General features: G+C 44.1%; 1 protein-coding gene across 1 annotated transcript in view; it reads left to right on the plus strand.

The window, feature by feature from the left end:
* Positions 1-25296, plus strand: part of Cox10 (cytochrome c oxidase assembly factor heme A:farnesyltransferase COX10) — a 119282-nt gene that overhangs the window by 11487 nt on the left and 82499 nt on the right. Inside the window, exon 4 of the mRNA XM_021177982.2 lies at positions 23713-23837. Coding sequence (XP_021033641.1) covers positions 23713-23837 — 125 coding nt within the window. The remainder of the gene's footprint in view (positions 1-23712; positions 23838-25296) is intronic.

Genomic DNA, 25296 nt, shown 5'->3' on the forward strand with positions numbered 1-25296 from the left:
TTCAGCTGTTTCTGGTTTGATTGCTTAATTTCTCTGTTTGTTTATTATGAGACAGTATATCATTATGTAGCCCATGCCAACTCAAACCTTGCTCCATAGCCCAGGCAGACTGTAATCCTCCTGCCTCACCTCCCCTAGTGCTAGGATTATAGGCATGAGCCACAAGGACTAGCTTGTCTAGTTTCCTGTATTTAAAGAAATTCTGTGAGTAACTTCTGTGAATATCTGTCCTTCCACATGTCTGTGCCTCTTGTCTGTTGTGCTTAGACTGTAATGACATACTTTAGACATTTTAAGTTTCAATAAACTTGTTCCTAAGAAAGTAAATGCAGTGTGCAGACACAGCTGTGTGCAGACCACACCTGTATATGTACTGTTTACTGATTTTTGCCAGTTTGATCATTGAAAAAGATTTTTGTGTTAGTTTTGCACTCCAAATACCTTGGTAGACCTCTTTCTCAAATTTTGAATATTCTCGTCAGTTTGCTTCTTCCATCCTTGGTTACTTATATATTTTTATTTTCTCTTTTGTGTGCACACATGTATATATTGGTACTCGTGTGGAGGCCAGAGGTTGACACTAGATGCCTTCCTCAGTTACTCTTCACTTTACTGTTTGAGGCAGGGTCTCACTGAACTTAGAGCTCACTGATTTGGTTAAATGGGCTGGCCAGTGAGCCCAAGGGATCCTGCTGTCTCCACCATTCCTGTGCTGGGATTACAGGCATGCACAGCCACAAGGGCTTTTTATGTGGAAGCTGGAGATTTGAACTCAAGTCTCGTGCATATGTGGCAAGTACTTTACTAACTGAGCTACTCTCCAGCCCCAGTTTTCCTTTTAGAAGACAAATCTCACACAATAGCCCCAACTGGCCTTGCGAGCATCAAAGTCCTGCCTCGGTCTCCCAGTTTCCTGGGCTGCAGGCATAAGCTGCTGTGTACAGCTTCTCAGTCTCTGTTTTGAACTTTTGAAGTTAGACTGAGTACCTTTTGTATTATGAGATGGTCATGGGCCCATAGGGCAGGGAATGCTACGGTTTGGATGTGAAATGATTCCCATAAGTCCATTTGTTTCAATCCTTTGTCCCCAGCCAGTGGCACTACTTGGGAGGTTATGGGACCTTTCGGAAGTGGGGCCTTGCTGACAGAAGGGGCTTTCTGTGGGTGGGCTCTGGGGGTTACAGCCTGGCCCTGTTCTAGCTGGAATCTTCACTGCTTGCTAATTGATCTCAGCAAGTAATTGAGCTGCCTTCCTGACTACTGAGCACTGCCTACCCTGCCTGTCCAGCCTCAAAACTGTGAGCTGAACAGCTCTTCCACCCAGAGGTGCTTTAGTCAGATCTTGTCCCGTGACCTTAGCAAAGCAGCCCTTCAGCCCACAAGTGCTACGCCCAGGATTCTGTCACTGGGACCCAATCAATGCAAGCGTTTCTGTTCCATTCTTCAGGTTTGTGTTCCATTCTTCAGGTTTGTATTTGTGACACCTCATTGTTTTCTTTCACTTTGTCCCACCTCCCTTTTCCTTTGGAGAGTTCAGACCTATCCTCCCTTACTCATGGTTAGGAAGGGCTGACTGCCACATGGCAGAAAGGTCTAGTTCAAGGCTCTTCTAGCCTGCTTGTGTGTTTGTTCAATCTGTAAGGTTTTGCCATCATCTGTTATCTGTTTTACTAGAAATGGAATTTAGGTCACATGACTCCCAGTCCTGCTGAGCCAGACTCTCCTGTATAAGGCTTTATTGGTGCCCAGTCACATCTTTAAGTTCAGGGCTTTCAAGGTTGAGGTAGGCTGTTCTCTGAGTTCATGGTCAGCCAGGGCTACACTTTTCTTTTCTTTTTTTTTTTTTATCTAAAGAAAAAGAGAAAGAAATGGAAATGAGGGAGATGTGAGTTTGATTTTGGCAAATTCTTTGGGTAAGGCACTTCAGAGAACAGAAGTCAGACAGAATTGTGTTCTGGAAGTGCTAGGGGCTTTAGATGGAGTTATCAGAGAGACACAGTCAAGAATGGGTGTTGGGGGATGGTAGATTGAGCAAAGCAGAGGGCCCAGGGCAGAGTTCCTTAAGATCATTCATTCTAGTTCCTATGGAGGCCTAGTTCCTAAGGAGCCTGCAAGCAAGCAGATGGTCAGAGGAGGGGAAAACAAGAAGGAGCTCTGTCACAAGCAGAGGTGCAGACCCTTCCCCACCAGGAAAGACTTGGACCACATTGCAGATGCAGGAGGACAGCTCAGAAGCCTGGCTGCACAGGGTCAGGAAGTCAGTGCCCACTGCCTGGTGAATCAGAGAATGACGAGCCGAATTTCTTCTAAATGCCTACAGGACCTGCTTTGAATAATGTACTTCATTTTTAGAAGTGTAGCCCATGAGTATTTCATTAGTAACAAATAAAGGGTGACTAATTTAAGGTCAGATTTTTTTTTTGGCTACAACTTTCCTTTATTCTGGCTATTGTACTGTTTTCCTTTTATGTGGCTTATGTGGTTATATATCTGAGTTGGCATTCCAGATAGGGCAGGGTTTAATATGTAAAACCTGATGTCTGAAGTCTTAAGCAGGTGGTAATCATTTAATATCTTAGTTATTCTTCAGTGTGCATGGATGCACTGGCTCCCAAGTGTCACAGGGGTCAGGAGCACTGATGGCATGCTTGTTAACATGGTCATCTCTTGCCATGTGCTGGGAATTCAGCCACCCTGAATCCTGGTCCCTGACCTGGAGGTCTGCTTGTGTGATGTGTAACGCAGGGTGCAGGTGTTACTTCCTACTTGTTACCTTTACACTCAGAAACCCGGGGGAGGTGGGATCAGTCATCAGCTCAGTACAGACCCATTGGTGTGGCTGCTGCTGGAGGGGGCTTGATGATTGAGAGCCAGAGCTGCTTAGTAAGACAGCTGGCCACAGGAAAGGCATCTGGGTAGAACCTGAACCACACAAGAGAGGCATACAAAAGCAAGATGTTCAAGGAAAGGGGGCTACCACCTCACCTACAGCCATGAATGGAAGAGACCTGGGGTCATAAATTTCCCTCATATGATTTTATTTATCCCATGTGACTAACTGAGTTAAAGCCATTTCCTTCTGCTTATTCCACTTAAAGAGGTAGCACCCTGTGGTGACCCTTAGCCCTCTCATCTGACTGACCTTGTATTTCCCTCTTTAGTTTATCGCTTGAGTTTGTGCAGCCTGGAGTCAGCAGGGGTATTTCTTTAAGGAGATCCCTGATATATATAAATTGAATTCTCTTGGACTCTTAACATCTTAGAAAATTCATTTCTAGCTTATGGCAGCTGAGGCACGAATTTTGGGGAGTCAGCAGTCACATTAAAAAATGAGGTTTTTCTCTTTTTTCCATTTTTTATTAGATATTTTCTTTATTTACATTTCAAAATTTATCCCCTTTCCTCATTTCCCCTCTGAAAATACCCCTACCCCATGCCCCCTCCCCCTGCTCACTAACCCACCCACTCCTGCTTCCCTGTCCTGACATTCCCCTACACTGGGGCATCGAGCCTTCACAAGGCCAAGGGCCTCTCCTCTCATTGATGTTCCACAAGACCATCCTCTGTTACATATGTGGCTAAAGCCTTGAGTCCCCCATTGTGTACTCTTTGGTTGGTGGTTTAGTTCCTGGGAGCTCTGGGGTTACTGGTTAGTTCATATTGCTGTTCCTCCTATGGGGCTGTAAACCCCTTCAGCTCCTTGGGTTCTTTCTCTAGCTCCTCCATTGGAGACCCTGTGCTCAGTTCAATGGATGGCTGAGAGCATCCACTTCTGTATTTGTAGGCACTGGCAGAGCCTCTCAGGAGACAGCTATATCAGGCTCTGGTCAGCAAGCACTTGTTGGCATCCACAATAGTATCTGGGTTTAGTAATTGTATGTGTGATGGATCCCCAGGTGGGACAGTCACTGATGGTCTTTCCTTCAGTCTCTGCTCCAAACTTTGTCTCTGTATCTCCTCTGATGGGTGTTTTGATCTTTGATTCTAAGAAGGACTTAAGTATTCACACTGTGGTCTTCCTTCTTCTGAGATTCATGTGGTCTTGAATTGTATCTTGGATATTCCGAACTTCTGGGCTAATATCCACTTATCAGTGAGTGCATACCATGTGTGTTCTTTTGTGGTTGGGTTGCCTTACTCAGGATGATATTTTCTAGTTCCATCCATTTGCCTAAGAACTTTATGAATTCATTTTTTAATAGCTGAATAGTACTCCACTGTGTAAATGTACTACATTTTCTGTATCGATTCCTCTGTCAAGAGACATCTGGGTTCTTTCCAGCTTCTGGCTATTATAAATAAGGCTGCTGTGGACATATTGGAGCATGTGTCTTTACTATATGTTGGAGCATCTTCTGGGTATATGCCCAAGAGTGGTATAGCTGGATCCTCAGGTAGTTCTATGTCCAGTTTTCTGTGGAACCACCAAACTGATTTCCAGAGTGGTTGTACCAGCTTACAATCCCACCAGCAGTAGAGGAGTGTTCCTCTTTCTCCAGTGATTATTTTGTTTCCACTTCTAAGGACAGAAGTATCCAGGTCTTTCTTCTTCTTGGATTTCATATGGTTTGTTAGTTGCATCCTAGGTATTCTGAGCATTTTGGGTAATATCCACTTATCAGTGAGTGCATACAATGTGTGTTCTTCTGTGACTGGGTTACCTCACTCAGGTTGATATTTTGTAATTCCATCCATTTGCCTGCAAATTTCATGAAGCATTCTTTTTAATAGATGAGTAGTACTCCATTGTGTAAATGTACCACATTTTTTGGGCCCATTCCTCTGTTGAGGGACATCTGGGTTCTTTCCAGCTTCTGGCTATTATAAATAATGAAGCTGTGGACATAGTGGAGCATGTGTCATTATTACATGTTGGAGCATCTTCTGGGTATATGCCCAGGAGTGGTATAGCTGGGCCCTCAGGTAGTACTATGTCCAATTTTCTGCGGAACTGCCAGACTGATTTCCAGCGTGGTTGTACCAGCTTGCAATCCCACCAGCAGTGGAGGAGTGTTCCTCTTTCTCCACATCCTCACCAGCATCTGCTGTCACCTGAGTTTTTGATCTTAGCCATTCTGACTGGTGCGAAGTGGAATCCCAGGGTTGTTTTGGTTTGCATTTCCCTGATGATTAAGGATGTTGAACATTTCTTTAGGTGCTTCTCAGCAATTTGGTATTCCTCAGTTGAGAATTCTTTGTCTAACTATGTACTCCATTTTTTAATAGGGTTATTTGGTTCTCTGAAGTCTAACTTTTTGAGTTCTTTGTATATATTGGATATTAGCCCTCTATCAGAGGTAGAGTTGGTAAAGATCTTTTCCCATTCTGTTGGTTGTTGTTTTGTCTTATTGACAGTGTCCTTTGCCTTACAGAAGCTTTGCAATTTTATGAGGTCCTATTTGTCAAGAATGAGTCTTTCTGTGCTTCCTCTGTTTATAGCTATACTATGCCAAAGAAGGGGCATACATACACTGATCAAAATAGTGATCCTTCCTTTGTAGGAAGGCAGGCTGGCTGCAGCCTGAATCCTTGATACTTCTATTAGGACATAGGCCAAACCTTTGCTTGTGCAAATGCCATGTGAAGACGTTGTGTGTGCGTGTGTGTGTGTGCGTGTGTGTGTGTGTGTGTGTGTGTGTAAGACTTAGTTCATAAAAGAGTAATAGGCCTCGCTTGAGCCCCCTGCCAGCTGAACTATTTACAATATGTTTTTGCAGTTTATTGCAGGGTGTTCCACACCAGGGTGAGGAAATTTTATTTGGATTAGGATCATAAGAGGCTGTGGTGACTAAACCAAGTTTAGGCTGAATATAGGTTAATAAAAAGCAGGACTTTTCCTGACGAACATCTGTGCTGAAAAGTTGTGTTTCCCAAGGCCAGCATACTAAATGGATTGTTTATTGGAACCAATAGATGAAGCTGTTGCTGGAAATGGTAGAGACCACAGTGAGTAGACCTTCCCCCATCATGAACGCTGCTTTTGATTCAGAGAAAAGCAGAAGCAGGATGCTGGTGCATGTAGGATTGCTTTGTGTGGAGCTGGACCAGGTGGCTCCCAGGCTCTGGCTGCGAGGCCATTCCCTGTGCAGTCAGTGCGAGAAGTCTCTGAGGCTAACATTTTGAGTAGTGGATAACAATGTTCTTGCTAAATCTTTCCATAGTGTTTTAAGTCTTGTAACTATTAAGTATTTATTTTAGGAAAATACAAATAGGTTTTAAAAAATTGAAATGCTCTTATAATTCTACCAAGTCACAATAACTATCACTTTATAGAATTTGGTAAATTAGCTTGTAGAATTTAATGTCATACTCGTCTTTTGTATGACACTTACTCTGATTTTGCTGACCTAGATTTCTATTTTATTTTGTGTTTTAGATTTCTTAAGACAGAATATAAACAAGAGGGCTGGGCCGATGGCTCAGTGGTTAAGAGCACTTGCTGCTGTTCCAGAGGACCTAGATCAACTCAGCACCCATACTGGGTAGCGCACAACTGCCTGTAGCTCCAGTTCTAGGGGGTCTAATGTTCTCTTCTGGGCTCTGTTAGAACTAACATGCAAATGAAGGACATCTATGTGTGTTTGTGTGCACACGTGCACTCGCACGCGCACGCACACACACACACAGAAATGAATCATTTTAAAAGATAGAAAACAATCTCTGAAGAGCTCCCTCTGAGTCATTTAACTCTCTGTGTACAATTTTCAGCCCTTCCTACCTGCGCACACTCTGTCTAAAGTTAACAGTCCACACTGTAGGGTTAGGCCAACTGAGTTGGAATCCCTCATTTGTAAAATATTTATTGGCTGTACAATTATTGACACATTTTTTGATGTCTTAAAAGCGCATTTTCTATTATAAAATGAAATAATTCCATCTGAGAGGATTACTATAAAACAATTTAGATGAACACATTAATGTTCAAGGAAAGTTAATTATTATTATTACATGGTACTAATATATGTGTAAGACATTTGAATATTTTTTAATATCATTGCTCACTCATCTTTTCATGTCTTTATTTCTAAAATTTAGGTCCTTAGAAATAAATCCTTTTTCATATTTTTATTGTCATATATTAATTATTCAAAATAATGGGCCTGTTGTACATAGTATATACTTTGGATATGTTCACTCTCCTGCTGGCCTCTCTTACTCCTCCGCAGCCCGTGTTTGAGTGGACAAAGCTGGTTGGTTGCCACTGCATTGCTGGACCCCAGTTTATTCACTTCCCTTCTGTCTTGGTAGTTTTCATTCCCTTATCATTGCTGTAGATAGTGCTGTAAAGACTACCTGTGTCTTTCATCTGGGATGATTCCCCAGGGTAGACATGTGCAAGTATCTTTTGGGGATAAAATATGTCTGTTTTGGGGGCTTTTGATTGGCAGATTTCCCCGATGAAAGGTTGTGCCAGGTGATGCTATGGCCCAAGTGGGCAACCTACCATACCTTCAGCACTTATTGCTGGCTAATGCTGTCATTTTATAAATAATATGAAGAAATATGTAAATATTGGTGTGCAGACTTGTTTTATATTTAAAACTCCTGATTATTCACACTCAGTGATGATTTGTGTTTTTATTGAAGACAACCCACTTGTCTCCCAGCTGCCCTTCTGTTTGTCTTACTGCTTGCAGGGATTCTTTACATAGTATAGTCAGTCAGTCCTGGGTTGTGTGTGTGGACATGCATGTATGTGTGTGTATGTGTGTCCTTTGCTGCTTCTCAATTGCCAACATTTGATATATAAAAGTTCATTTTGTGGGAACCAAATCTAGTTTTCTGGGGGCCAGATCTTTTACCATACTTAAGCTTTTCCATATGAAGACTGTATAAACATTTACCTTCTTGTCAGTGCTAGATTTGTAAAACTTTATATTGTGTGTTAAGCTTCTTTCTTTTCAGGATGTGTATTTTAGTTAGTGGTATGCAGTGGGCTTATAACTAGGTTTACTGCCCTTACCCTTGTTACAGTATCGGATTCACAGGTTTAAGAATTTATTATCTGTGGAGCCCTTCCTGTTTCTAACCTTCCCTATTTCCACCCTAAGTTCTACTAGTATCTTAAGTGGATTTCAGTATGTTCACAGTTTAATTGGGGTATGCATTGAGATCTTCACGGCATCGCATTATCTTCATTTATCTGACTCTTCCTTTATTCTTTGTAAATTTTATTGTTTTTTTTTAAATAGGTCAAAATATTTGGTTCTAAATTGACTTGATATGGGGTATTTTACAAATAGTTTTCAGTTGACTGTGTCTTGAGTTTCTCAGGGCCGCAGTCTCGTGGTGATCAGATGATCTCCTTTTTCTTCTTATGTGAGCTCCTTCGCTTGCTGGGACAGCTCCTCTTAGTTGGCACTGGCCAGCAGCTCTCCTGTCTGTCCCTTCTCACTTTTTTTGGCCAGGCCCTCTGGTGTGTTATGTCCACTGCTGGTTTGAGTCTTACGTTTCCTCCCATGACGTTTCTGCTGGCCCTGTGGCAGGAGTTGTTTCTTCGCAGTGTTTTGACCCACTCTGTGTGTCCTTGCCAGAGTGAGTACACAGACCTCTAGTCGGTTCACACTCATTGAGCACTACTATATTCATTTTTCTACATGGTGGGGTCAGAATGAGGTGTGATGAACACATTCTTGCTCTCGTGGATCCTCTAATAAGTGAGTGCTTCATAAGCATGTGTGAAGCTGCTTAGAAGCTGGTGGCTGATGCAGGCCTGCTGGATTTCCCCCCTCATCAGTGAACAGTTTCTCTGTGTAGTACCACTCCTCTCATGAAGTGAGTTACAGGAACAGCGATCACCAGTTCACATCCTTGATAGAACATCCCTGTGGCCTGGAAGCAGAAAAAGAGGCAACATCTAGAACAGGGACTATTTCTCAAAAAGGTATTTTCCTGGTGTTTCTGAAATCTTAGTGCTGTGTGTGTCCTGGCCTTGAGTTTTAGTGTCCTCTCTCTTTCCTCGGGACATGTGTGTCTGTGTGTATCCATTTCTCTGATGACACTGCTGCTGAGTTGGAGGATGGCCCCTGTGTGCCAGGGTGTGGTGGTTGCAGGTGACCTGCTATACTGGATGAGGGCACGAAGAGGCATTGCCTGCTCTGCCGCAGAGAGAATCATGCTGAGGAAAGGCCCTGTCCTGCTCTCTTTTTAGAGTGATCTCTCCAGCCCTTTCACTTGTGATACAGCTGATCTAGCCACCCCGGGGCCATGGCAGCAAGGGGCCTTTTCATGGAGTCTTCCCACCTTAGACAGCATTCCACTTGGTCTCCCTCTGAAGGAATAAAGGGTAGTGTCTGGATAGCCTCTATTTCCAGTTTTTATCCAGATCTTTACTGTGACTATTTACTTAATTTTTTTTCTTATTCAAATAATGAAAGTAGAGAACAAGGTTGTATCTCAGTTGTAGGTACTTGCTTATCTATCATACACAAGACCCTGGATTCTGCTCCAGCATGACATATACACCATTTGTCAACCAATGAGAGTACCTAGCCGTCTCTCAGTAACTTCCTTAAGCCTCATCTGACCTATATTTAAAATCTATTCCCTGAGGCAGTCAGCTTCCTGTTTACCAGTCACTGAAGAAGATACAGGTTTTTTTCTTCATTTTCATTTTTATTTAGTTTGTTTCTGTCCTGGTCCATCCTGCAGGGAAGTCAGGCAGGTAGTCATTCCCCCCAGCCCTAGCATCTCCACTCTCCTGGCATCCTTACTACTGCTGAGGCTACATCTTCACCAACAGCCTTTGCTGGCCTCTCTTCTGGGACACTGATCCAGCATCATGGCTCCAGGCCTTGGCTGCTCTCCGAGATCCTTCAGTCTTCTAGCGTCCATGCTACTTAAACTCATAAGATGTGGAAGAGTCACACATTACCAAGCACAGCTGACATCTTGTGATACAACCTTTGCCTCTTGTGGACCACAGCTTTGCCCTTAAGGAAATGCTTCCCAGAAGATTTCAACTCAGTGGTGCTGGTCTGTTGTTAATCATAGCTGATTCTTCAGTCACAGCTAACCAGCATCAATATTTCCAGTAAAGGTTTTACTTCAGTCTCTTGTTGATCACAATTGATCCTTCAGCCCCAGCTGATCATAGATCATTTTATATTAAGATCCCCTGGGATCTTACAAAATGCCTCACGAATGGCCCTGATAAGTCTTTCAGGGATTCTCAGTTTCCCTCTGGAGCATCACAGGCCAGGCCTCCATCATCTGCATTTCTCTCAGGAGTGTTTTCCTATTCCTACAGAACAGCTCACTAAAAGCTCTGAGAACTCAATGGCTTTTCCAGGCGGAAGTCCAAACACTTCCACAGTCCTCTCAAGAAATAACATGAACAGGTCTGTCACAGTAACAGCCTACTCCTAGTACCAATTTCTGTGCTGGCTTGGCTTTCTATGGCTGTAATAAACACCACACCATGATCAGATACAACCTGGGGAGGAAAGGGCTTACTTTATCTCATAGCTTAGAGTTCATCATGCCGGGAAGTCAGGGGAAGGAGCCTGGAGACAGGCAGTAAAGTGGAGACCATGGAGAAAAGCTCTGCCTACTTCCTTGCTCCTCATGGCTTGCTCAGCCTGCATCTTAATGTAACCTGGACCACCTGCCACAGGGCTGCCATGGCCTGCAATGGGCTGGGCTCTTTCACATCAATCACTAATCTAGACAGAGGCCGCTCAGACTTGTGTACAGGCCAAGCCGGCCAAAACTAATCCATTTCTGTGTGGGAGTGGAGGAAGGGGATGATGTGGGTGTGGTTTGGTTTGGTTTGGTTTTCATGACAGGGTTTCTTTGTGTAGCCCTGGCTATCCTTGCTGGACTTGCTCCACAGATCAGGCTGGCTTCAAACTCAGAGATTTGCCTGCCTCTGCCTCTCGAGTGCTGGGAATAAAGGCGTGCTATAGCCTTCACTTGGCTCTCTCTTTCTCTCTTTTTTTTAACCTTCTTTTTCCTTTAATGAGTTATTTATTTTTATTTTATGTGCATTTGTGTTTTGCCTGTATCTGATCCCCTGGAACTGGATTCACAGATAGCTATGAGCTGCCATGTGGGTGCTGGGAATTGAACCCAGGTCCTCTGAAACAACAGTCAGTGCTCTTAAACCTTTGAGCCATCTCTCCAGACTTTAACCAGTTTTTCTTTACTTAGATGAATAATTTATCTAGTTTGCCCTATTTTCTGGACATGTAATTGTTAATTTGGGATTTACTTGTTTTAAATTCAGTTCAAGTTGATTGAACTCATTGTTAAATATAAAATGCTGGAGAGAGAGAGAGAGAGAGAGAGAGAACAGAGACAGAGAGAACAGAGACAGAGAGAACAGAGACAGAGAGAGAGAGAGAGAGAGAGAGAGCAGAGCAGTGGCTTCTCCTCTGGTGTCAGGGAGCCCAGCGTTAGTATTTCATTACACCAATTACAGCACCATGATGCACTGTACCTCTTTCTTTCTCACCCTAAGGCCACCCTCCTCACACTCTAGGCACATGCATGAAAATGGTCAAAAGGAGGTGGTCAGGGGCCACCTTCCAAGAAGGGAAAGGAAAGCTCCTGACAGGAACCTCATCTGCCACATCTGCCCCTCTGGCCAGGTTTGTGTAACATGTAGCAGCTCCAAGAGCAGCTGTACAGTGTGGCGGAGTTCCCATGTCCATCATTTTAAAAGCCCAAACATGGAAGTTCCAACCCAATAAACTCTAGTATTTCTCTAACGTCATATGCCTTTGAGATCCCTGGGGTCTTGTTTTAATGCAAGTTTCTGGGCATCTCCTCCCAAAATCCCTTCTCTCTTGGCCTGAGTTGCATCCTAGGCATCAGAATTTCAACGGATGACCCTGATACAGATGCTTCCCATAGCATACCTGGAGGAGAGAGCACTGAGCTCCCTCTCCTGACCCCTCTTAACTCTCAGAAATCTATCTTGTTCCTCATTCCACACAACATCTGGGCTTAGTTCCTGTCCAGTGGGAGACTACTCTCCTGCCATCATCTTCCTGTCCCTCTGCCTGCTTACCCAGCCTCCATCCATTATTCTTGATACCTGAGTTCCTGTTAGATTCTGTAGCTCTAAACAGGTCACCTTCTAGGAGGAGGCTGTCTGAAGCTCCTGAGGGCACCAAGGGGTTGCTTCTCAGTCTACATTGCTAGACTTAGCTTGTGCTTAGGGCTTAGTTTTCAGTTCAAAGCAAAACATGGTAGCATCATTTTTATTAAGATTAAGGGATGCAGTATGATGGTTCAGTAGGTAAAAGGCCTTTTCTGCAAACCTCACAGCTTAATTTGACTCCTAGAATCTATGTAAAGATGGAACAAGAAAACTACGTCTACAAGGTTATCCTTTGACCTCTGACTCTTGCACCGTAGCGCTTACACACCTACATAAAACACACATCATACATACATGTGCATGGTCACACATAGAAACAACAATAATAAATAAAATAAAGATTTTTTTTTTAAGATTAAGAAGCGGAACACTAACAGAAATAACAAAAGAATGCACCAAGGTTGTTAAGTGCTGAAAAAAGTTTTGGTTTTTATTTTTCCAATTGTTATTTTGGGAACCTTTCTGTAGACTCTTTTGAAAGCTCTACTGTAAAGTAGAAAGTTGACAAATGTCTTTCTTAAATCACAGATGTGAAGGAATAGGAAACTTGGGTGTCAGGAATAGAAAGAGAAGAACTGTTGTGTGTCCCGGGACTTTATAAAGACAGAGGTGTAGTTTCGTCAGTATTTACCTTCTCAGAGACTTCATTTCTGCGTAGGGAGAGGCTGGCCCAGTCTCTCACCCTGGAGCTCTTGAGTCAGCCCTTCCATCTGTCTCCAGGACACATACCTCCTCTTCTTCCCTGTAGGCTAGGTGCCCCTGCTCTGTTCTTCAGAGTTCTTGACCTTACACAGTGAAACTCCATTACCAGTGTGTGAAGTATGTGGTAGAGTGACTTGTAGAATATTCTGTAGATGGAACCTGGTTGACCATCACCTTTCACTTGACTAGTGTCTAGTGCCTTGCACACAGGGTGTTCAGGAACTATCTGTTCAATAGTGCAAGAAAGTGTAGTGGACTCTGTCCCACCATTTTGCTCACAGCTCAGCCTCTTAATGACAAATCACCTGTTATACGTTTACAGTGCTTAGCGATGGTCCTGTTCTGACAGGTGACTTTGTTGTGCAGACAACACAGAGTGCTAATCACCAAACCAGGGTGAGCATGTCACTAGGTGATAACATCTTGTGAGCCCACAATTGCATATGTGGTCTATTTTTGTCTGACGTCAGTAATGGGGTCCATGGCTGTATTTTACTGCACTGTAGTGATTTACTACTTAGGGACAGCTAAGAAATCCTTTTTCTAACCAAATGGCCATAGGCTGCTGTGTTTCTTGGTCCTTAGTTGGCTTACTGCTGGCACTGTGTCCTGAAGTCTATAATCTACCGCTTTTGTTCAGCTCAGCATCTCTTGAGTATTGAAGGTGGCCCCACTTCGTTCCTCTTAAACGTTCATCATATCTGTAAAAACTGTGCCCTTCGAGCTCAGAGAATCGTCAAAGACTTTTGATTTGTTCTAAATGGCGTATTCTTCAGTTAACAATTGTCTTTCTTGCTCAGATGAATAATGAAGGTAAATGTTAACAATGAATCCCACTAGGCTAGGCAAACAACTCTTGGTATCCAGGTTTACCTAAAGACCATGGCCATAAGGACATTCTTCCACGTGTTCTTCATCAGAGTGTTGAGTGTTGTTCTTTTTTTTTTTTTTAAGGGTTCAAAGATTTCTTTTTTTTTTAAATTGGGTATTTACTTCATTTACATTTCCAATGCTATCCCAAAAGTCTCCCCCAACCCACTCCCCCACCCACCTACCCCCACTTCTTGGCCCTGGCGTTCCCCTGTACTGAGGCATATAGAGTTCTTGTTGGAAAGCTGCACTGGCTGCTCAGAGTGCTCCTCAGCACTGCCGCATCCTCACTGCTCCTCAGTTAGCACTGCCACATCGCATCCTCACTGCCACTCCCTCACTGGGAGTGAAGGACTGATGCTCAGTGAGTTCTGAAATGCTGAAGGATGTGTGGAGCCAGGCCCAGAGAGAAGAGCAGTAGCTCAGTCCTGACTCAGCAGTCAGATGTAAAAAAGGACTCAGTATGTTCAGGACCAGAATCTTCACTCGTTTAAATACATGGCTGTCGGGGTCTTTGTTGATGTCTGTGACCGATGTTACCACCAAAGGCCACGCCAGTGTCTGTGGTCTGTGCTGCCACCTGAAGCCATGTCATGTGTGTGGGCTGTCCTGCTATTGGGGACCATACTGATCTGAGTGTCCTGCACTGCCACCCGAGGCTGTGTTGATGTCTGTGGTCTGGGCTGTCTCCAAATGCCTTGTCTGAGTGTGGTCCTACTGCACCTGGGCCCATAATTCATCCTCCTGCTGACTGTGTTGAGCAAGAAGGCTACTTTTGCAGTAATCTAGATGACTGCAGACATATAATTGAGAGGAAGGGACAGGGAAGGCGTCTGTGACAACCTCTATCCTATTCCTCCCGCCTCCATCAAAGCATCAGTAGAAGCCATGAAAAGAACTCTTCAGAAGTGATAGAGATGCTGAAGTGTAGCTCTTCACAGTTGATGGCAAGAGGAGGACTTGGTCCTATTTACAGGGCAGTCTGCTGAGAGTTTGCCCATCCAGTGAGTATATAGATAACACAGATTGGACTTGTTTATTTTTATTTTTCTGTTTTTTATTTTTACTTTTTTGTGGGGTCATAAGAGTGTGGTGAGGGGACATGGAAGGACTGGGAAGTGAGTGTGATCTGGTTGCATGATGTGAAATTCCCAGGGAATCATTAAAAATGTTATGTTGGAAAAAAAAAAGTGTTTCTTATATTAATAAACTTGCATGAGTATAAAAAAATAAATAAAAATAAAATGCTTGGCTGTGGGTGGTCCCACTGAGCAGATTGGGTAAGGAACTAAGAGAAGCTTCACTGTTTTAGTGGAAACAGTTTGGCTAACAATTCCCTTTTGCAGAACTCTTTTTAGGGTCAATACTCCCTCCCAAACTACTTCTCATAGGTTTAACCTTTGTGCCTGAGCTTCGGCTTTGGAGGGTCCATTTTATGGAAAGGTTGTAAATATCTGGCCATTATATCTCAAAGGAAAACAGCAAGGTTGTACGGTTATTGAGTGTAGGAAATATATTTAAGAAGAAATAGTTAATTATTGAGGGGGAACGCTTAAGAATAGGGTAACAAAGCAGAAAAGGTCTTAGGTTCAAAGAAAATCGGTGATTGAAAGCATTATCTGGGGGTCTCACTTAGTGGTGGCATTAGCTTAGTGTATAAACAACTCTTACTTATATTTTCACGAGGGCTGAGGGGCACTTGATTACCCTTTGCTGAATGCTGACTCTAAATGCAAACCAAATGCTGCTTGGTGAACTGCCGTGGTAACCATACTGAAACACTTCATTCTGGCAGCAGTGCATCTGAAGGGAAGAGGTTTAATTTGGTCCTACCTCTTTCAGAGCAGACTTTGTCATTAAGTATTATAGGAGAGGAAAAGGGGGTGGGGGGGAGGAAGGAACCGGAGACTTAGTAAGTTCTGCAGCTGTTATTTTAAATCTCTATGAAACATTTTATCTTTTCACCCAAAGTGATTGTAGATAATCATCTACTCCTGATTGATGTCCTGCCTCTCATCAGTTGACTTCTCATCAAGAACTAACAATATGCATAAGAATTGTTGCCCCAGTTGATAGAGATGCTGATGAGAAGACTGTATGAGGAAGTTTGAAGAAGGCTGCCAGCCTGGGAAATATTAAAACCTCACTTAAATTAGAAATTCAATCAATTGAAACATGGAATGTTAGTAGAAATGAAGACAAACATGGCTATCACAAGAACAGCTATTTAGTAAAAGATACACAGTCATTAGCAAGGCAGAAAAGACTGTCTCCTGCCTCTGAATTAAGTTATATTCTATTGAACTCTGAGATTTACTAACCAAAAGTTATACCACTTCCCAGGAACACACACAAATTCATTAACTACCTGTTCTTAGCCTCTCCATAAAAAACCCCAGTGAGAACACAGTGTCAGGCTGTGGAGTTTGGCTTATGATGTCAAACAGTGTCTGCTGTCAGTGACAATGAGGTGTATTAGCTCGGCAGGCAAGTTGACATCTACAGAAAATGTGTGTTGTTTAGTTAATGACTTTAGTCTTCCTACCAAATGCTGAATCACAACTGTCAGTTGCCTGGATTGGCTCATCACAGTTTCACTTCACTTAATTCCTTTGGCAGTGAATATTAAAAAATAAAGGGTATTTAGGATGTTGATGACCAGGATAGAGCGAGAGCCTTGTGGTCCAGTTGGCGATCTGAGAAAGGAAAGGACATTTATTGATTACATGTGTGTTCAGAGCCCTGTGATTCTCGGAGTAGAAGGCCTCTAAACATCTTGATGAAACTGAATTTCTGAGGAAGCCTCTTGCACATCAGAAAAGGGAAGACCGTCCCAGGGGTTAATTGCTGTTCTAGAGACTATACTGTCAGGCTGGAAATAGGGATGCTGGCTAAATCTGCCTCACAAGTTCAGGTTACAATGACAGACAAATCCAACACTTTCACAGTGTGTGCCCTGGGCTCCTGACACGCACTGCCAGCATCAGGCTTTCTCCTCTGGGACCCTGAAAGCTCCTCTCACACCTGTGGAACTTTCTGTGTGTGCTACACAGGGGATGGGTCTGAGAACTTGATTTGCCTTCTTATGATTTTGTAATCTGCTAAGCAAGTGTGTGGGTGTCTTCCCTTCATTCAGTGGGATTTTTCATCTTTATGAAAACGAGTCTTTGGAGCATTTACTAGAGAATTTTCCATAAAGCAGAGAACTAAATACTATACCAGATGATTCCTGCTGAGACCCTAGTTGATTGCATAGCTCCTTGTTTATAAAATCAGCTGCTAGGACTTGTTGTTTAGAGCAGGCTTCTCGAACTTCGTTAACCTCCATTGCATGAAAAGTATCACTATATAGAAATGTCATAGAAGACATAGTTATTTCTAATTGAAATTCATCTACTTCTATACTGATAGATTCACTTTAAGATGTGCAAAATGCCAGTTGTAAAATAACGAATTGGGGTTGTACTTAATTAGCATGTTTGCAGTGGGTTCTGTTCTCACAAGAGACAGACAGACAGACACACACACACACACACACACACACACACACAGAGGGGGTGAGAGAGGGGGGAGGGAGGAAAGGAAGAAGGAAGGGAGGAAGGGAGAGAGACAGACAGACAGACAGACACAGACACTATCAAATCTAAGCTGAAGTCTTGTTTCCTCCCTCATGTCTGGGATAGCCACATGCTAGGGTTGAAGCCGTGGTTTTTATGATTGTGTAAGTGTGAAGGGACGTTGACTTGGGCTTTGTGAAGTGCTTCACTTTCATGTAAATTGTTTACCCTGTTGCTTTACCAACACCCCAAACTAAGCCCGTTGGCTGGCGAGCTTCCTTCAGTCCCTTCACGTGATGCTTTAGTGTGTGAAGTGCAAGCTGAGTGGCTGAGGAGGGCTGCTTTGGAATTCTAGGGAGCTCATTTTAATAGTTACCAAAGCACCACTTAATTAAGCCCCTTGATAGTCACCATCTTTGTGCTGAGTGCTTTTGATGAAGTGAAACCCTTTGTGCCTCCACAAAGTGTCCTCAGCACTAGCAGGGACAGGAGTCCAGAATCCAAGCATGGCTGGTTACCAGGGATACTTCCCTGAGAGGAGAGGAGACTTGAGGCACAGTTGCTTGTGCATAATTGAAGCTTTGTATCAAGAAAGTAGAAGTTACCCAGTATTGTTGCAGAGGCAAAAACTGCATCTATAGGTAAGTGTGTTGAGGACTTTGCTTTAGACTGGGTGTGTATGAGGGCACAGTGCCCCAAGGGGTCAGTCAGGTAGAAATAGCTTTTTGTCACTAGATTTGGGGCTAACATTCTCCAGAGAGAGATTAGATTAACAGTAACATTTTCTAATTTCCCTCCTAACACTTTGTCATTCTTTGATTTGGGAGTTTTCTTTCTCTCCAGTACTCCAGATTCTCATACGTCTTCAGGAATGAAGCCCTGAGCTCTGTTTACACGGCTGCCCCTGGCACAGACACACTGCTGAGGCCTGTAAGGGTGTCCCAGAGGCCATTTCCCTGAGCTCTCCACTGCTGCCATGCTTGCCTTGCTGAGCGCCCACCCTGCCACTGAGTTACTATTTCACCATTTTCCTAAGCAAGCTCTTCAGACCTGGAATTGTAGACTCTCTGCCTTGATGGGCTGAAGGCAAGGCAGCTGTTGGTCAGGACCACCATCTCCACTTGGAGCACAAGTTGAGTGCTGTTGGCAGATTGCAGGTCCTCAAATCCGTGCATGAATCAAGGGCCCAGTTCCTTCTGCTGGCTGCTGTGCTGCTCTTCTTAGTGCCCAGAAACCACCTGGAGGTCTTTGGCAGGTGGCCCTCAGCAACAAGTCTGAGCGGGTGTTTGCTTCCTCAGGTCCGTCAGAATGTGCTTGTGATTCTAACACAATTAAACATTTTAATTCTAGGGGACATAATTTGAAATCTCTCCCCAAAGGAGGCAGGCAGACAAGTGAACCTTGTCAGTGGTATGCTTGTGAACAGGATGCCCTGGCCGCTGAGTCTGACTCGTGGGGATGCAGTTGGGCCTCAGTGGTCCCCTATACTCCTGGCAGGTGGCTGAGGGGAGCTGCAGCTTGCTCTCTTAAAGGGAGAGCATGGAGTTCTCCAGCTGAACACCCACTCCACAGCAACGGTGGGCTAGGCCCCCAGGAGTGGGGCTGTCACTCTTCCTTGGGGTTTCTCAGGCACCTGCTTACAGTGCCACACCTCTGGGCCTGGATTGAACAGGTTCATGCTTGGTTGGCAACATTGATTTTATGTTTATTTGTGAAGGGACAGAATATAAGATTACCAAATAAAATATGATTTCAAAAGTTATTAATGAAAGAATATATTACATTCACTTTTAATGAGATCCTGGTGTTGCAAAATGATTCCGTGTAATGAATCCCAGGAAATCAATGTGAAGTTTAATTGCAGCGACAGCCACGTTGTATAGGGACATTACTCTGCTCGGTGTTACTAATGCAATTCATCAACCTTCTCTTCCGCTCTCCTTAAATTAATTGCTTTGATGGAGTCAGTAAATATATTTATTGTTGGCTTGTGATCCTTTCTAGAAAGGTCTTAGAGATCCAAATTCTATCATAGTAATGAGTGGTTGCTTTCATTTTTCTGTGTGTTACCATTTGTACATTCTAAAGCCCCAATTCTATAAACTTTTCATTGTTACTTCTTTCTAAAATCATTTTCATTTCCTTTGTTAGCCTTTTGTAAACCATTTTCTGTGTCTTCTCAGCTTATTAGATAGAACTGTATGTGAGTCAGAAATCTGAAGTGTTTTCTGTCTGCCTCTCTCTCTTCCTCCTTCCCTCTCTCCCTTTCCTTCCTCCTCTTCTTCCTCCTCCCTCACCCTCCCCCCTTCCCTCCATCCCTCCCTCTCTCTGTTTTCCAGACAGGGTTTGTCTGCGTAGCCCTGGCTGGCTGTTCTGGAACTCACTCTGTAGACCAGGCTGGCTTCAAACTCAGAGATCTGTCTGCCTCTGTCTCCCAAGTGTTGGGATTAAAGACATGCATCGCTGCCCATCTGAAGTTTTCTTACGCTTGTATACCCTTTTCAACTTTAAACAAGGCAAAGTCTTCAGGCTTTTTGTTTGTTTTTGACAGTTCATTGATTATAGTACTTTGTCAGCTACTGTGATGGTAGCTGACACAACAGTCGTTTTCAAGGCCTGGAATCACCATGGAGTTGTCTTTGGAGCATAAGTCATTACAGAACCAGAGCTAAAAAACTGCTCCCAGAATGTTTCCTTCGAAATAAATGTTGTCTAAATGCTGAGCCTGCTGTACTGTCCCAGGTCCTGCCAGGTGCTAGCTGCTGCCACGCCGTCATGTGCACCTGTTGTGACATGCAGTGCCATGTCTGGGGGACAGGTAGACTGTCCCCCAAGCTGAGGGATTGCTGAGTGCCTCTAGTGTCTGACCAGCCTCCTTTGTTCCTTCAGCTCTTGACCTACCTGTCTCTGTAGCCCTCATAGAGCCCTGCCCCCTCACCCCTGCCCTGGCTCCTCTGCTCTGTAGTCCTTTGCCTGCCATGGGAATGTCAGATGCTCACTGCATTTGCACCCACTGTGCCAAAGGAAGGGCCTCTTGCCCAAGAGGCGTGCTGTTAGAGACTCTCCTTTGAGGGATGCTTTGATGAAGTCAGCAGATATATTCATTGTTGGCTTGTCACCCTTTCTGGAAAGGTCTTAGAGGTTCCAAATTCTATCACAGTAATGAGTGATTGCTGTCATTTTCATAAGTTGATTCTCTGAGGTGCTTGTTCTAGTCACAGAAAGCTGGCTGGCATAGACAGTATTCTTAGCCCATATACTTGTTTTACATTTCAAATTGACATGGAACACAGCTAAAGAAAAATAGAAATTTAAGAGACCACACTGAGGAGATTGCCTAGTAAACAAAATATTTGCTCCGCAAGCCAGGGGACCTGACTTCCGATGCCCATTCCCCAGGTAAAAGTGGTCGTGACGGTGCATGCCTGGGGTCCTGGCACTGGAGGGAAGAGACAAGAAGATCCCCAGGGCTTGTTGGCCAGCTGACTTGTGAGTCTCAGGTTAAATGGGGAAGCCTAGCTCAAGAAAAAGGCAAGGGAGGGGTGGAGAGAACACTGGGAAGTGAGGAAGACACTGTACGTCAGCCTGTGGACTATATATGTGCATGTATCTGCACGCGCGCGCACACATACACACACGCACACACACAGGGAAACTGTATGTGATCCAGGTATTAGGAAAGGGCTTGTCCATATGGTAAAACTGAAGGACTTCTGTAAGCCCCTGATGAGACTAGACTGATGGACAAGCTGTAGGCGATAGATACCATTTCCTTCTCTAGCATGTACCCTAGGAGGCAGTAGTCCCACCCCATTCCCTTCCTGTAGCATCTCATGTAACTTTCAGGAGTGCACCTCATCTCCATAATTCTAATCTCCAAGCCTGTGGATCTTCCATGCTTTCCCTCAAGCTGTGATGATCTGAGGGTTTTTATATGTACCTTCTCGGGGCACACACTGCTTATGATTTCTGTCCCCTTTGCCCTGTGCTCCTGTCTCCCAGTGTCTCCTCTGAGCTCCTGTTTTGTGCCTTGTCTACTTTCCATATGTTTACCCCACCACTCCCTGACCCCCTACCCCCGTGCCCTGCGGTTCCTCAGAAGCAGCACATTTCCTGATGTACAGCTCATCGCCTGTGCACTGCTGTACTCTGCTGTGGTCTCCTCCATGCTGCCTGTGTGCAAACACTCTCCTTCCTCTTCCTTGTTGTCTTCCCCCCTCTCCTGCACACGGCGTTCTGACAGTTCTCTAATGCCGTACAACCCTAGTGTTCCCATTGCTCATTCTCCCTGTGCTCATTTACAGGGGATCAATGTGGTCACTTGGTAGATGGTTTCCCTGTCCCTGCTTGGCCTGGAACTGGACTTCACAGTGGGTCTCCTTCCTGCATAGACTCCCAGGGACTCTCAGCTGGCTACCAAATGACATAAAGGCCAGTCTGGCAGCTGCTAGCTTCCCTCCTGTGCCTCCAGTACATACTCCTCTCTTCTGGCCATGGTGACAACACTGAGGATAGAGCAGGAACTATGCCCACGGGACTCTGCTCTTCATGGAGCTTACATTTCTGGGAGGAGTCACTGTGTGGTGAGTGCCGGTAGGAAACAGAGGATGATCTTGGGAATGAGCTTCTGGACTGGCCTGCTGTAGATGAGATGGCCAGAGATGGTCTCCCTAAGAAGGACATCTTAAATGGAACCCAAAGAAGGAGAAGGAGCTAGCTCAAAGAGGGAGAGAGCAAGGACCCTGAAGTACATAGCTCCACGTGACTGGGCAGTGGTGAGCCAGCAGAGGAGCATTGGACGCGCTTTAGTACAGCCAAGGAGAGTTTGAGCGTTATTGCAGGTACAGTTTTAACCACTTCCATTGGAGGTGAGGTGCTGTGATCCATGCCCAGCTCATTCCAGAGAGAAGCACTGTGGGATCCGGAGACTAGTCAGGGAGGAAGCTCCAGTAGTGATGGATTGGACTAGATCAGGGTGTTAGAGTTTCTGGTTAGAGTAGACAAGAAGTTTGTTGTGGGCTTTCCTGTGTACTCACTGAAAGATAGGCAGAAGAACAATAGCCTTTGCCCTCCAGAAAATAGCATCTTCTCTTCCCCCAGTCACAGCAACCAAAACTAGCTCCAAGCCTGGGAAGGTAGTCCTTTCAGCAGTGGGAAGACCCAATTTTACTTCCAGAATCTAAAAAAAAGAGAAAAAGCCTGACATGGTGGACTGAGTAATCTGAGTACTGGAGAGGCAGAGACAAAAAGGTCCCTGGGGCCTCATGGGCCAACAGCTTAGCCTAATTATCAAATCTTAGGCCGTGGTAGAACATTGTCTCTAAAATACACGTTGTCTCCACCTATAATGAAGCAACAGAAGAGGTTGTCTTCTGACCTTCAGTGCATGTGTGCACCTGCACATTCAGACACACAGTGTCTTCAGACAGTGCCCGTGTTCCCCGGGTACAAATGTGTTGGTTTGAAAGACATCATCCACGTAGAACACACAGCATCCCCATCTCCCTATTGTGTTGTGTATCCGATCACACTCTCCACTTCTCCCTTCTCCATAGTGCAGTGCTAGCTTGAAGCTTTCCTGATTAGCTCACCATTGAAGAATTTTCTGGGGACTTCTTACTGCTTACCTCCATGCCTCTCTTAGACTCTTCTTAGCTCTGTAAACTCAAAGAAGTAAAAACACCAGTGCCTCCCAAGGAGCAGGGACCTCATTGCTAGTGTGAGCCATATGGCTCCACTTGCACACTGATGGTGGCTATGGTGCCACCATCTTTATTCCATTATGGCCCCATGAACTTCTGTTACAGGCAAGGCCTCTGCTTCTATTGTCTGGAGTTTACTGCAAAGTTCAAGCCCTACTGTTTGCTGTTGTGTGGTACTTATACTAAAAAGGTGTCCTACCTCTCTCGGTTTACTTAGAACACTGAGCACAGCTTTATCTTTTATAGTTGCCAGTATTGGTATATTATTGCTTGCAAATTGCTAGTCCATAAATATTTGTTGAATGAATGAGCGAACGATGAATCTGGAAGACCCTTTTTATTTTCCTACCTTTAAGTCTAATGGAGTTTAAAAGGAAATATTTTTATGTATTCTGTATCTACAACTTTTAAATCAGAAAAGTGCATATTTTAAAAAATATATTACATTTTGTGTGTGTGTGTGTGTGTGTGTGTGTGTGTGTATACATGCATATACGTGTATATGGTATGTATGTGGCCGTCAGAGGACAACTTATAGGAGTTGGTTCTCTCCTACCATATGGGTCCTAAGGTTTGAATTCAGGTTGGCAGGTTCGGAGCAAGATCTTTTGCCCGTGGAGCCATCTTGCTAGCCAGAATGTAGAGTTTTGGGTGTAAGAATATCCACCCAGAGTTTGTGCTGGCATCATCGTCTGCTGTGTGGGAGATGGCTCCTGTGCCCCATGCCTTCCCCTAGAAGTCCAACTACTGACCAGCATCTCTGTCTGTATTGCAGCTCTTGTGGTAAGCACCACTTCAGCAGGCTTTGCACTGGCTCCAGGCCCTTTCGACTGGTCCTGCTTCCTGCTTACATCCCTTGGAACCGGCCTCGCATCCTGTGCTGCCAACTCCATCAATCAGGTCAGTTCTCCTCTGAGCCAGGTGATGCTGTTGTTACTAGCTAGCTTTGTGTTGGAAGGACTTCCCAGATCCTGTGCCCTACTGGAGAAACATCCTGAACCCACAGAGGTGGCCTGTGGAGGTCTCGATTTGGTTTGGTTTGGTTTGGTTTGGTTTGGTTTGGTTTGGTTTGGTTTGGTTGGTCTGGTCTGGTCTGGTCTGGTCTGGTCTGGTCTGGTTTTTGAAACAGATGAGTGCAGCAGGCTATATGTACTTGAAATAGCCACGATTTCTTGGGTTAAAAAATATTAAAAAGTGCCCAAACTTTGTGTTCTCTTTATTTCAGAAACCTTTTCTGGAATTCGTCATGATTATATGCTGTTGATATAGCTTTATTTCTTTCTATTTTACTTTTATTTTATTTGCCTGTCTTTAAAAAAAAAAAATCAAGGTCTAGCTATGTCACCATAAAGGGATTTAATTAAACACACTCTACAGGGTCCTTCTACCACTGTCTCCCGAGGCTAGTATTAGCAATTTGCCACCTTATACAGCTTCTGCATTTTAAGCCTCTACTATGCAAAACACAGTATTTCAAATATTTCATTTTTGTTAGTTTATGTGTATGTGTCTGCATGTGGCTATGTGCCTGTGAGTACAGATGACTAGGGAAGACAGAAGCGGCACATCTCCTAGTGCTAGAGTTACAGGTGACTGTAATCTGCCTAACCTGGGTGTAAGAAGATGAACCCAGTCCCTCTGGAAGAGCAACACATGCTCTTGACTTCTGAGCCATCTCTCCAGCTCCAGGATGTTTGAAAAGAACATTACCCAGCTTTTTGAAAAAATCCCAGTAGTTCAGCACTAGTGTTTACTTGGTATGTACAGCCAGATTATATCATAGAATTAATAGTCAAGTATTATTTTTAATGGATCATTTTTCTTCTTGCTATTTTAAGCACCCAGATGGTTCTCTGAAATAGTTTTTTCCTTTGCCTGGCCACTGTGGTGTGTCCCAACGTTGTGGGTTTTTTTCCATAAGATACTCTAGTGAAAAAGTCTTGGCTAAAACTTAAGGAAAATTGCCTCATCACCAGAACACCCAGGAGCAGTTGGCACAGCTTTCAAACAGGAATCTACATTACCATCAGGAACCAGCTCGAATGTTCATCGCATGCCGTACAGAAGAAGCTAGTCTGTAAAATATGGGGAGGTCATTTGATTATGCTTAAAATCATGTGCCTCCAGAAAATATTATCCACTGTTTGGAGGATGTTATTTGTTTCAAATAGGGTTTCTTATTGTTATTGCTTTTGACACAGAGTCTCCCAGTGTATTTATACTAGCCTGGAACTCACTATGTAGACCAAGTGGGCCTTACAGAGATCTGCTTGCCTCTGCTTCCTGAGTGCTTGGACTAAAGGAATGTGACACCACACACACTGGCCTGTTGTTTATTTTAATGTCAGAATAATCTTAT

Source organism: Mus caroli, unplaced genomic scaffold, assembly GCF_978045245.1.
Source record: "Mus caroli unplaced genomic scaffold, Mus_caroli_1 scaffold_13, whole genome shotgun sequence".
NCBI classification, from domain to species: Eukaryota; Metazoa; Chordata; class Mammalia; order Rodentia; family Muridae; genus Mus; species Mus caroli.